General features: G+C 35.1%; 2 protein-coding genes across 2 annotated transcripts; both read left to right on the forward strand.

Moving 5' to 3' along the window:
• The first annotated feature begins 5,134 nt into the window (after positions 1-5,134).
• LOC145305302 (uncharacterized) lies at positions 5,135-6,426 on the forward strand. The gene is made up of 2 exons (XM_080146915.1): positions 5,135-5,227; positions 5,578-6,426. The coding sequence occupies exon 2, from the start codon at positions 5,606-5,608 to the stop codon at positions 6,299-6,301; it is 696 nt and encodes a 231-aa protein (XP_080003041.1). The 5' UTR covers positions 5,135-5,227; positions 5,578-5,605; the 3' UTR covers positions 6,302-6,426.
• Positions 6,427-11,566: 5,140 nt separating this feature from the next.
• Positions 11,567-13,836, forward strand: LOC145305312 (protein neuralized-like). The gene is made up of 2 exons (XM_080146922.1): positions 11,567-11,738; positions 12,114-13,836. Exons 1-2 carry the CDS (start codon positions 11,596-11,598, stop codon positions 13,582-13,584), a joined length of 1,614 nt encoding a protein of 537 aa, XP_080003048.1. The 5' UTR covers positions 11,567-11,595; the 3' UTR covers positions 13,585-13,836.
• The last annotated feature ends 229 nt before the right edge of the window (positions 13,837-14,065 follow it).

The following is a 14,065-nucleotide window of genomic DNA, read 5'->3' on the forward strand; positions in this document are numbered from 1 at the left end:
AATTTAGGGATGAAAATATTTAAGTGCTAATGCATCTAGGAAAACTTTAAATAATTGAAGTGAGGGGGGGGTAGATATACCATACTTTTCTGGGATCTTGCTGAGTCAAGTATCAACTGTTGGGAATATCAAAGGATGACTCTATGCAAAATTTGAGCCGGATCCGGCCAAAACCGGCCGTGAATTTTATGAAAAACCGGTTTTTTCCGGTTTTTAGGAGGTATCTGTAAATCGATTCAGCTGGAGCAAAACCGGTTGGAGGTACAAAAAATTTTACTTCACATGAAATTTAGCCAATGCAATTGCCTACAAAAATGTACTTCATCATCAACTTGATTGGACAACTCTTTCCCCTCCTAAATGTCCATTAAAACCTCGGAAACGGCAAAAATCGCCAAAAATCAAGCCTTCGGCGGCAAATAACGGCTAAACGGTCAGCCGGAGGCGAATAAAACATAAATAAAGAAATGTCAGCCTCAAAAAGTTGTTCAACATCAAAGAGATGCTTGAAGTCTCTAAAACGACTCCTTCCCCTCCTTTAAGGGGAAAAACTGAAAAAACGTGATTTTCAAAAGTATGCCCACTTCGTGGGTGTGGGGGGCACTGAACCCGTCACCCCAGGGTCACCAAATATAAAGTCTAGGCGGCCCACAATGCTGAATTTTCACCAAGTGAAAGTCTTGTGTCATTATCTCTTATGAGAAAAAAGTTATTAATTAATTAAAATTTCAAATTGTGATTTTTTGATGGATTTCTTTGATGAAATGACAGGCCGGTCAATTTTTAGGCCATTTTTTGCTGTTTTTGGCCCGCCACGCCCGAACGGTTTGAGATAATCTCACGGGACCTTTTGCCCGACCTAAGCCTGGTTATTTGTAAGGTCTAAGAAAAAAAAAAATCCCTGATTGAATAAAGCACGACGTTGCTGCGCGCTGTCAAAAATCGCTGGTCGGCTCATTTTGCCCCCTCAAACCCTCACCTCGTGCCATTTTTCTGTGTAAAGATTATAATTATAATCTTTTGCGTAAGTCTGTTTTTTTCCCTAGACCTCACAAATAACCAGACTTAGGTTGGGCAAAAGGTCCCGTGAGATTATCTCAAACCGTTTGGGCGTGGCGGCCCAAAAACCGCAAAAAATGGCCTAAAAATTGACCGGCCTGTCATTTCATCAAAGAAATCCATCAAAAAATCACAATTTGAAATTTTAATTAATTAATAACTTTTTTCTCATAAGAGATAATGACACAAGACTTTCACTTGGTGAAAATTCAGCATTGTGGGCCGCCTAGACTTTATATTTGGTGACCCTGGGGTGACGGGTTCAGTGCCCCCCACACCCACGAAGTGGGCATACTTTTGAAAATCACGTTTTTTCAGTTTTTCCCCTTAAAGGAGGGGAAGGAGTCGTTTTAGAGACTTCAAGCATCTCTTTGATGTTGAACAACTTTTTGAGGCTGACATTTCTTTATTTATGTTTCATTCGCCTCCGGCTGACCGTTTAGCCGTTATTTGCCGCCGAAGGCTTGATTTTTGGCGATTTTTGCCGTTTCCGAGGTTTAAATGGACATTTAGGAGGGGAAAGAGTTGTCCAATCAAGTTGATGATGAAGTACATTTTTGTAGGCAATTGCATTGGCTAAATTTCATGTGAAGTAAAATTTTTTGTACCTCCAACCGGTTTTGCTCCAGCTGAATCGATTTACAGATACCTCCTAAAAACCGGAAAAAACCGGTTTTTCATAAAATTCACGGCCGGTTTTGGCCGGATCCGGCTCAAATTTTGCATGGAGTCATCCTTTGATATTCCCAACAGTTGATACTTGACTCAGCAAGATCCCAGAAAAGTGTGGTATATCTAGGGGGGGGGGGGGGTGGGGGGAGATTTTCGAGAGGGAATCCTCTTGTAGAAGAACCCTCCATCAAAATAAATAAAATCCTTCCTGTGACCTATGAGAATCTTCACTGTAAATGAAGACCATAAAGGTTAAGCGGTAAAGACAAACAAACCAACACTCTACGTGTTATTTTCATATAAGGACTAGAGAGATAAGTCTTTGAAAGATTATCTCATCTTCCTTCGAATTCGATCCTGTTATTCTGCCACACTGAAAAATTATGCAGAGCAGTGTATTATATCCAGTTTTCTACGATAATCAAAATGTACAATCATAATATTAAAACCAGTTTGTTATCCGTGGAAAGCTGTTTATAATACGATGACATATATAGCTATTCTTATTTTGTAACATCAAATAAACACTAACTTTTCCTAAAACAAAACGGAAGAACGGAATAATATAAAAGCAAGGTGGACGGAAAAAGGCGGGGATATTATAAATATAAAAACTTTAAAAATCTTTTCTTTTACGACATTCTTGAAAGGATTAAGCAAGGATTAAGAAAAGGTTAAATGTATTTATGAAACTCCTCCCCTTTTTAGCTTAGATTTTTTCTCAAGAAATTTTCTTTTTGTAAATTAATAAAATTAGTAAATAATTCTTAACTAAATATTATTTTTAAATTTAATTACAATTGATTATCTTACGATGTAAAACTTTAGATTAAAAACTTTTTTGTAAATTTGTTATATGGTTTCAGAATCCTTTCCAGCATGTCTTTGAAACCGATAATTATGAGCTGGAATAGACCCGGTTCTCAGCCATACTGAAAAATCATGTATAGCATCGTTTAACAGACACTTTTCCATGAATATTAAAATAAAAATCATAAAATCAATACCAGTTTGGTAAGCCCGGGTCTTAGGCCACTCGAGGTTTAACTGGTTTATTTTTTTATTTTAATATCCGCGGAAAGCTGTCTATAATACGATGCGATATATAACTATACTTACAACAATGCACATGGCATTCGACAAATGCAATATTATAAATTTATATTCATTTTCATATAAAAGAATAACTCTAACAAAAAGAATTGGAGGAAATCTGGGCTAATCTCTTGTTAAAATGTAATTATTTAGAAAGAACAATGTTATTTTGCAGGAATTTAACCTGTGGACCATTGTTATTGCTTATAACTGTTTTAATTTATGAAATAGTTTTTCTATTGGTCTTTTTAAAAGCTTTTCGATAATAATTGTCTGGGCGCACGTCCATCGATACATAACGATTTAAAACACCTTTAGCTTTTCAGAAAACAATTTTTGAAAAACTAAAATTAATCTATTACCTTGATATCAGGAATAAGACAATGGCCGATAAATTGATGTACATCCTCAATAATAAAACACAAAATTACCCCTTTTATAGATTATATTTAGTGGATGAAACGTTGGACAATCAATTTAATTAACAAGCCAATCAAAATTCAATAAAAGTCCCCAAAGCTGTTGTAACGTTATTGTAAAAATTTTCTGCCTTGATATGAAGATTTAAGACGATTTAAATAATTTTGGGTTTTCTTAATTTTCTTAATTTTAAAACAAATCTCTTTGTTATATTAATTTTAATGCGGAAATGTTCACAGTTTGAAGAATATCCGAACATTCTTAATTCAATTATTAAAGAAAATATTGTTTTAAAGATTAAAATTCTTAAAGAATTTATGAAACAGTCCTCATATTTTCACATAAACCTGTAGATAGCGGTACTATTTTGTTTTTAACTTTTTCGCCAATAGTTTCTTTTAAATATCTACCGTTTCTGTGCTTTATGGATGTTGTCATCCTTGTTTTTTTTAAACAATAATTTTTTTATCATTCAGTGATTTTTCTGTGAGACTTGCAAATGGTTTTCTTGAGATAAGTTTTCTCTATTTAATCAGTAAAAAAGTATTCTTCTTAAAAAGGAATTGTTAAAGATATGTAGCGCAGCATAAACAAAAAATTGACATTTATCCTATAGACTCAGTATTCCAAAAATCAGATCAATCGGATAATCATCACATAAAAATTTGTTGTAAAAAATCGTTAAAAATCAACATGGACCCATGGACATTCTAGAAACGATTATAGAGTTGCTACGCTTTTTAAATCGCTCCCAACTACTACAGAATCATCCTGCAAAGTTTGAAATCTATAGGACAATTCTAACATTACCAAATTAACGAAGAAAGCTATCCGTTCCGTACGTACGGACGTAACGACCCTAATTATAGAAAAGCTTTGCTTTTAAGAATAGCAACTTATAACATGTCAATGAATGCAATAAATGTAAACTTGAACGGAAGGTAATTTAATCAGTATAAACAAAGAATAGCATAATAATTTCTAGAAATAGTTCATTAAAAGCGAAGCTTTTTTTATAATTAGGATTGCTCCGTCCGTCCGTAACGGTTAGCTTTTAAAGCTTTATAATTACCCTATTCATTTGATTTTTGGAATAATAATTCCTATAACATCAAGGTATAATGTTATAAGTGTTACTGTTCGTTTTTCCTACCGATCCAAGACTTCGCTTTCCTTGTTAAAAGCGAAGCTTTTCTATAATTAGGGTCGGTCCGTCCGTCCGCCCGTAACGGATAGCTATTTTCGTTAATTTAGGCATGTTAGAATTGTCCTATCGAATTCAAACTTTTTTTGATGATTCCTGTAGTAGCAACTCTATAATCGTTACCAGAATGTCCGTGCTTCCATTTTTAACATGTTGATTTTAAACAAAAATTTTAATGTGATATAATAATCCGATTCCTATTATAACACGGTACAATATGATAAGCGAAGCATCTCAATAATCAAGTCCTAAAAATGTAAGTATGTCTTTCAACAGTATTCTGTATTTAAACAGCTTATTTATGTAATAAATTAAAAATTTTAGATGCCCAAAAGTAATAAATGTTAACTTTATCTTCTTTTTAAAAGCGACGCTTTTTTATAATTAGCAAGTTACTTTTGTTTAGAAGATATACGGTAGGTCTCGGCAGCCGCGCTTCAGCCGCGACTAAGACTCAAACTTGAACCCTTTTATTAGCTTTGGATTTTAAAGGGATTGCCAAATTGTACAAGGCTTATTTCCTTGAGGCTTATAGGCGGCTGCCGAGCCCTTAGTTAAGTTGTTAGTTAAATTTTAATAGAGATGGATAAGCGAGTGCTTGAAAATTATAAACAGATTGCTAATTTTAGAATTAGATAAATATTGATTTTTGAAAAATAATAATTAATTTGGGGGAAAAAATCTGCCAACTGAAAACAAAAAAAATCAACGAAATTAAATTTGGTCTAAAGTTTTTTTTATATTGTCATAGTACATTTAAAACTTCCGACAAGAAAGGTAATTATTTTTTTTTACTTAATTTATTATATTTATTTATCGCAATGCATTATAGACAGCTTTCTGTGGATATTAAAATAGAAAATAAGATTCAAACCGTATTTGTTAAATCCTACTGCCGAATGCCCGGGCTAACAAAACTGGTATTAAATATATGATTTTTATTATTGTTCGTAAAAAATTGTCTGTGGTAAGACGCTATACATGATTTTTTAGTATGTCTGAGAACCGGTTCTAATCCAGCGGATATTTAATCGGTTTCCAAGCCATACTGGAATATAATTTATACGTAAGTATTTAAATTTGTTATTATTAAATTAAATTTTGTGTATTATTTTTATTTTTTTTAGACTACAAAGAAGTGAATCAGCCGAAAACATGCCTTGGTATAAATACAACTTGGATTTGACCATGAACCCGCCCTATGACAGCCCGCATTTGAACACGGCCCAGCTGTCCGGGCCCATCCTGCCCCTGTCATTTGCTAACCTGCTCTGGTTCTTGTATGTTGCTCATGATCCCGGAGAGTGCAACGTTGGGTTCCTGGATTTCGCTTTAGTTGCTGGATGTATATCTCTGTTTACTGTCATCATTGGCCTGGCTTGTAAGATTATGGTAGAGGATGCCTGGACTGATGGAATGCTATCCAGAAAAGAGAGTATTGTGGTCTGGCTCATGATTAATTCGCACCATGCAATGCTTCTGTCCCAGGTTATAATATTCTTCGCTTTCTTCATCTACATTGCTGTTACGTTTAAAAATATAACGTATACAGACGAGGCAAGCGATTATTACTGTACCAGAAATATAACTTTGACAGTTCTGGTCATTTCAACAATTTTCTGTGCTTCCTGCATCTTTGCTACCCTGCTCATCATTGCATTCCGGCTCTTTACAAGAATCGGAGGTGGAAAAGACGAGAGCATTCAAATGGAAGAAGTTAAGGTTACCCCTGGATCATCCCCCGCCACCAGAAGTTCATCTGCAGGATTCCGCGAGTCACCTGAGCGGCCAAGGAGCATCAGATCCATTGATACGTTCAGCTCTAATGATTCAGGCAGACCAGTTCCTTAACTATTTGATTTTAAACTAGTATTAGATCCTATATAAATTAACATATGAATTTTTTGTTTAAATGTTTTATAAAAATAAATTAATATTTAATAGGCTTAAAATAAAATAGATTAATTAAAAATAAATTTAAAGTTTTTTTTACTAAAATAATATAAAATATCTGATTATCTTAGAATTGTCCTATCGATTTCAAACTTTGTATGATGATTCCTGTGATATTTTGTTACAATCCTATTTAATTAATTTTTGTAACAACGATTCCTTTCCTAGGACAACCCAGGATATTTTAAGCGGATAATCTCAATAATTAAGTCCCAAAAATGTAAGTATGTCCTTTAAAAAGTATCCTGTATTTAATAGTTTTGCAACAAAATTTACGTACAATTTTGTCAAAACTTATACATTTATATTATGCTTATTCAGTTCTGACACTAAAAAAAGTTAATATTCTCTTGTCCTACCGCTTCCAAGCTTTGCTTTTATGGGTGTTGTCATTCTTGTTTTATCTAAAATCATGACATTAACTTCAAAATAAGTATGTAATATTATTTCATGGAGCTTAAAACCATAATTATTATAAGCGAAGCTTTTCTTAAATTAGAGCCGCTCTGTCCGTCTATCTGAACAGATTATCTTCTCGTTAATTTGTTAACATGTTAGAATTGTCAGAATGATTTCAAATTTTGCATGTTGAATCCTATAACAATTTGCAACTCTATTATCGTTACTAGAAAGTATGTACGTCCATTAAAAAAATGCTGATTTATATAACAAAATTTTTAACTATTTTAAATGAAAGCTTGAATTCTACAATCATAAAGTAGAAATTCCGTTTTTTGTGATTTCCTCCCTGCTCCCCCCTTTCTCCAAAAAAAGATCCTTATTTATTTTTCTATCTATCTTTCTTTCTGACTCCTCCCCCTAAAAAAATTAACTTCCTGACACCTTACCTAAGTATCTATCTATCCAAAAAATACCTTATTAAGTATCTATCTATCTCCCGGAGGGGAAGGGGGGGGGGGTAACTTCCTTCCTATACTTGTATATGTGCTCACGCTACCGTAACCACGCCCCCCGCCCCTCCCTCCCCCAACTTCCTGTCTATATATGTGTATGTCATAAAGCCCTTTTAGCCTTAATGACATAATTTAGATTTATCTATTAATTATCTATTTAGCTATTAATTATCGCTCTCCGGGGCTATTTTGAAAATGACCGATTTCTCCTTTTATCTCTCTTTCTTCCTGTCTCTTTGTTTATTGTCCGATTTCTTGACCTACATTTTATATCTATCTATCCCTTCTATTTGATATCTTATTATCTGCTAGCAGCAACGCCCCTAGATCTTACTTTCCTTAAGTTGGTGAGGGGGGGGGGGGGGAGTCAATTTTTAATTTTCAATTTAAGTTTTAAAAAGAAACGTAAAAATTTTGTTGGGGGTCATTTTTTATTAGAAGGGTGAACATACCATCCCCAAAAATAGTTAAAAACTTCCCTGGACCTATAAGAAGCTCACTTCACAGGAAAACCATATCGGTTCAGCAGTTAGCGAGATCCTTCACTACAATCAAGAGATCTTACTACTTTATATGATAGGATTCATATTCGTTTTAAAAGCAAAGATTCTCTATATTTCGAAATATCCATATGTTTGTCTGAAACACCTTATTGAAACTCAACTCAAGACCTCTGAAATTTCATTTGACTAAAGGTCATCTATCCTATAAACTAATATGTATGTGGTGATTCTTCTGAAAAATGGGCATTTACTCTATAACTCACGTTTTCTTATTCGTTGGCTTAACAACCTTGGGGACTTTTATTGAAATTTGATTGATTGGTTCATTAAGATGAGTTAATGGGTTAAATTTTCCGTGTTATCATTGGGGATGAACATCAATTTATTGGCCATTGTCTTATACCTGAAAAAATATATATGACTATCTATCTATCAACCTGTCTGTCTGTCTATCTTTCTATCTAACAAACAATGAATGCGCCAGAACCCATATAAATGTCTTGAAATTTAATCATATCCTGTCTTAGATTTCTCTCTTTTGTCTCACGATAACTTGTAATTCTATCCAGGGATCTAAAGGGATTAGACAATGGCCGATAAATTGATGTACATCCCCAATGATAACACATAAACTTGTCCCTTCTGTAGATTGCAATTACTCAACTAAATCAACCAACCAATCAAAATTCAATGAAAGTCTCCATGATTGTTAATCCAACGTTTTTATAAAACTTTGGGGACTAGAGTAATAAACAGCCCAATGTCCCCTCTTTCCCTGATCTAATCATCTATCTATCTATCTATGTGTGAGCGTGTGCGCCACTTATTGTTTACAATAAAATTCGCATTACTCCACCCATTTCCTTCTTTCTCATTACTTACCCCCCCCCCCCCCACCCTTTGACTTCCTCAGGGGTTTGTATGTGTTTTTCTAGGGACATGTATTTAATAAAGTTTAATGTTGAAGCCTTTTATAGAGCCTATAAAAAAAGAATTCATACTGGCCTACCATTGGTCAATTAAAATGTAAACTGGTTTGCCATTGGTAATTTAGTCCGTGTATTTGCCTATCATTGGTCATTTGTATTTTATATACTAAAAAGTCAAGGAGCTTCTTTTTATGTTTTTGGGGAAATAAATGAGTTATGTAAAAGGTATAAATAGTAGAACAACTGACAGAAATAAATATAATAAATTATTAAAGTTTATTTTTGTCTGTAGCTTAAGATTTCTATAACTACTCAATCGATTGAGTTTTTCATTTTATAGAATTTCTTATAAGTCCCTGGAGGTTTTAGGCTATTATATTTAGATATCCAAGTTTGGTTTTAGGCTATTTTAATTCTTTCAAATATATAGCTCTTAGTTATATCTTAAATTGTTTGATGTAGTCAAAGTAAAGCTATGAAAAAAAGATTACAGAGATGATAAGATATAAAATAAAATTTTCTTGAGACTATTTATCCTCTTCCCTGTGTGTGCGTGTGTGACCGGATGACGAATTGGATATCCAAAAGGAAATGGTCGCGAGAACACACACACACACACACAAAAAAACACATACACATACACACACATTCACACACACACACACACACTTACACTAACTGTAATATAAGATATCCAAAAAAGGGTCTAAGAAAAAAGGGGTAGGCTTAAAGAAAAATGAAATTAATAGTAGCCTGTGTATTATAATAGTATGTATGTGTGTAAAAGTGGTCATTACCCCCCCCCCAAACAAAAAAAAACCTCCCAGTAAATTTTTCCACCCCTTTTTTTGATTTCCTCAGTCTTAACCCGTTCTGAAACCTTCTTTCTGAAATGTAATATATATTTTCTTCATGTTTTTAGATTGATTTCCCCCCTTTTTCTTTCCCCCCCATAATAATCCCCTTTCAATTTTCCCCATTCCCCCCCCCCCACTAGATTCCCCCTATTTTAAAAGCGAAGCTCATATACAATTAGGTTTTTTTTAAGTATATGCTTTTCCTTGCAAAGGAAAGTATATTTATAAATTGAATATTGAAGTTATTTAAAAATCTTAAATTTTTGTTGCTTAACACTTTATAAGATAGCAGCTGAGATTGCGTCAAATTTAGTGATTTATCTACAATACCTACCAAAAATTGGAAATTTTTTCTTAATATATGTTCAATTTGAAAACATTGATATCAGAATAAAATATTATTCTGTAGGAATTCTTTTAAATCTAACTTAAATGTTGTTACTTACTGATACAATCATCAGGGATCTAAAGTGATAAAACAATGTACGATAAATTGATGTACATCTAGAAGGATAATTACCCCTTCTGTAGATTAAAATTAGTGGTTGAAACGTTCGACTCAACAATCAAAATTTACTTTAGTCCCCAAAATTGTTAATACAACAAATAAGAAAACGTTATCTTAAAACTTTAGGGACTAGTGTAATAAACAGCCCATTGTCCCCTCTCTCTCTTTGAATATAATTGTCCTTGTTTGTGTAAGCACCTGGAGCAAATGTTCCTACCATGGAGAGAGCAGATGGCCATTCAGATGTGCGCCTTCTGTCAAGGGATAGTGCAACTTTTAATATTCAGATGTACGCCTTCTGTCAAGGGATAGGGCAACTTTTAGTATTCAGATGTGCGCCTTCTGTCAAGGGATAGTGCAACTTTTAATATTCAGATGTACGCCTTCTGTCAAGGGATAGGGCAACTTTTAGTATTCAGATGTGCGCCTTCTGTCAAGGGATAGTGCAACTTTACATTTTTCAATGTTCTTAAACATTTATTTGTTTTTAGAAGTTAAAAAAAATTAGATAAAATAAATTTTTTTAAAAAATATGAAATTCCCGAAAAAACATTTTTGGGGAGATAATTTGCTTTTTTTGGGTTGGAGTGTGTCCCACAAATCAAGAAAAGAACCTAACCTTACAGCTAAGTACAGAAATATAACCTTAGGTTTTAATTTTTGTGATCTGGGCTAAATAGACACCAGAAACCCCCAGCAAAGTTTTTCTTAAGATAAAAGTACACAAAATCAAAGTATAAAAGTTGCGCTAGCTTTCAAGCAGTCGACAAAAAATATATGTTTTATACTTGAACTACTAAACAGAAGCAAAATAATATTAAACAGGAGGGGGAAATAGGGGTAGTAAATCAAGGGATGGAGGGTTTTTAGATAGGGGATTGTTAAATAGGAGGTGGGGGTTTAATATTGTATAGAACTGATAGCACAAGCCACCGGTTAGATGTGCATATATTTCAAAAAAACATAAAAATAGCAAAAAAAATATTTTTTCAAAATTGAAAAAAAAATGTTTCCTATAACTTTTGAAAAAAAGTTTTCAAGATTTTAAATAGAAAAAAATCTTGTAAAAATATTCTATATACTTTTTATATACTGTATTGAAACAACACTTTGCTAGTGGAAGCACAAGCCGGGTGCACACATAATAATAAAGGATGTAGAAGAGAGGGGGTGGAGTAGGGGTTATATTTGTAAAGGAGAGTGTGTTATTAAACTGAAAGGTGCAGGAAATTTGGCATCTGCCACCCCCTTTTCTTCCCCCTTAGGGAGGACAACCCCTAGCACCTCCTTCTTCCTAACTCTGGAGATATTTCCCCCCTGTTTGTTACCCCTAATATCTATCTATTATTTCCCCCACCCCCCTAGTATCTATCTATCCTGGGGAGCTCTGAGAGAGACGGGACGGTACGAGCAGAGAGAGAGATAGAGTAGTGGAACGCGCTCTGCTCCCAACTAAATCAGTTTGTGCTAAACAAGCAAACATGAAAGTGTTAAAGAAAATTAAACAAAGAATTGGCCTGTCCACCAAACAGGGGCTTATCTGCCCCCCTGGACAACCCTTAGAATTTCATCCTGTGCACGGGGATAATGTCCTTTTAACAAAAGGAAATACAATTGCTGAAAGGTAATAATTTTTACATTTCATTATTAAAAAAAAACTTTTTTAAGTCTAAAACTCTTAATTATATACATAGAAAAGTTTATCAACAAGTATTTTTACGGTTATAATTTCATAGAAATCCAAGCTTTAAAAGTAGGTCTTGGTATAATGATAGTCAAAACTTTATGGTTGGTTGCTTTTCTCTCGATTTGCTTGGTTAATTTTTACCTGCAAGTTAACTTAAATAGATAGATATTTTATCTTTAATGATTCAAACTTGTAGAAAAATTAGCCTTTATTTTCACCCTTCATGCTTTTCTAAGTTTTAGATTATTTTTCCAACCGAATAATTTTATTAATTTTGTTTTTATTTAACTAATTTTATTTTATTTTTTTCAGAGTTGAAAGTTTTTGCAAAGCCGTAGTTTTCACACACAGACCAGTCCGTGTCAACGAGAAAATTTTCATCCGTTTCATCACCAAATCCGACCAGTGGTCCGGCTCTATCCGCTTCGGATTCTCAGCCGTTGATCCCCGCTCAATGGCCGGTCAGCTGCCCAAGTATGCCTGCCCAGATCTCACCAACAGACCCGGCTTTTGGGCCAAGGCTTTGTCCGAAAAGTTTGCCGATAAAGACAGTGTTATGTATTATTATGTGACAAACGGTGGTGATGTTGTTTTCGGCGTGAACGGCGAAGACAAGGGCGTCTTTTTCAGCGGTGTTGACACCCGCCGCCAGTTGTGGGGACTTGTCGATGTTTATGGCAACAGCAATGTTATTGAATTAGTGGATCCCCGCCGTAGTTTAAACAATATGTTATCCCAACAACAACAAAAGCCTGTTTATAACCACACTTTAGAGCGTCCTGTGGCCGCTAACCAACAAAGTTACAATAGTTATAATAATAATAGTGGTCTTAGAAGGTCCGAATCTTGTGGTAGAATTACTCCTTGCAGTGTCAATGCTAACTCTAACACCCAACAGAGCAACAGTAGTTATTATGGCAGCCGTAGGCTGGCCAGAGCCGCCTTCCACCGTGGCTGTGTCGGGCAACACGTGACTTTAAATAACAACGGCACCGTGGCCTCCAGATTAGACACTGAATTCTGCCACGGCTATGTTTTCCTTGACAGCCTGCTGCAGCCCGGAGAAAGTGTTGTCATCCGTGTGCTGGAGACAGAAAGCACCTATGTCGGCAGCCTGACCTTTGGTCTGACCTCTGCCGACCCTGCTGCCCGTAACATGACTGCCGGCAGCCTGCCCGAGGACAGTGAGCTACTCCTGCAGAGACCTGAGTACTGGGTGCTCTCCAAGGATGTCATTCCGGCTCCTTATGCTGGAGATGAGCTCTGCTTCACCCTTGGCTTGGACGGAGCTGTTCTCTGCTCCATCAACAATGGTCCTGATAGAGTTTTGTTCCACAGTGACATCTCCATCCCCACCCGTCCCTTTATTGATATCTATGGTGTGCCCCTAAAGATCCAACTCCTTGGGGTGGCCCCGGCTATCAACAACACTCCCAACCTCAAGAAATCTAGTCATACTCCTTCACTCAACCGCAAATCTATCCGTTCCAACAACGGAGTTGCTCCCCGCCCCAAATCCTGCATCATCACCGACCCCCACAGCCTCCCGTGCTCCGTCAACTCGTCGCTGGACATCAGCCACGACTCTGCTGGCGGCAGCAGTGGTCTGACCAGCAGCAATGATTGTGTTATCTGTTACGAGCAAGATGTTGACTGTGTGTTGTACAGCTGCGGCCACATGTGCATGTGTTTCACCTGTGCTGTCCAGCAGTTTAACAGCTCTGGAGAGTGTCCCCTGTGTAGGGCCACCATTAGGGATGTTATTCGTACATACAGAGCTTAATTATGTATGAAATATACCCACTTACCCTGAACCAAAGCTATACACACAGTCAAGACAACCACACAGAGCTTATTTGTAACAGAAATAAAAACCCAGTCATTGAAAAATCACACTAAAATTCCTACTGAAAAGCTGAATACCAAAGAATAACTATGAGAAGAGTTATAAAAAAGAAAATATTGTATCTCATTATTATTATTATTATGATATTATTAGTTTAATTATGAAAAAATAAATTTATGATAAAAATTATATACATACATTAGTTTCTTATTTTGGCTTTATAGAAATAATTCGCTCGAAATAAATGGAGTATTATGTTATAAAAATGTTTAAATTCCACTTTTTTAAAGTAGTATGATCCCTTTTCTTTACGGTTTCAGTAGAATAGGTATTTAACGCATCGTATTATAGACAGTTTTCGCGGATATTGAAGAAAAATTACAAGATAACATCAGTTTTGTTAGACCCGAGGGGTCGA

Source organism: Acartia tonsa, chromosome 2, assembly GCF_053477335.1.
Source record: "Acartia tonsa isolate MP-2025a chromosome 2, ASM5347733v1, whole genome shotgun sequence".
Lineage (NCBI taxonomy): Eukaryota > Metazoa > Arthropoda > Copepoda > Calanoida > Acartiidae > Acartia > Acartia tonsa.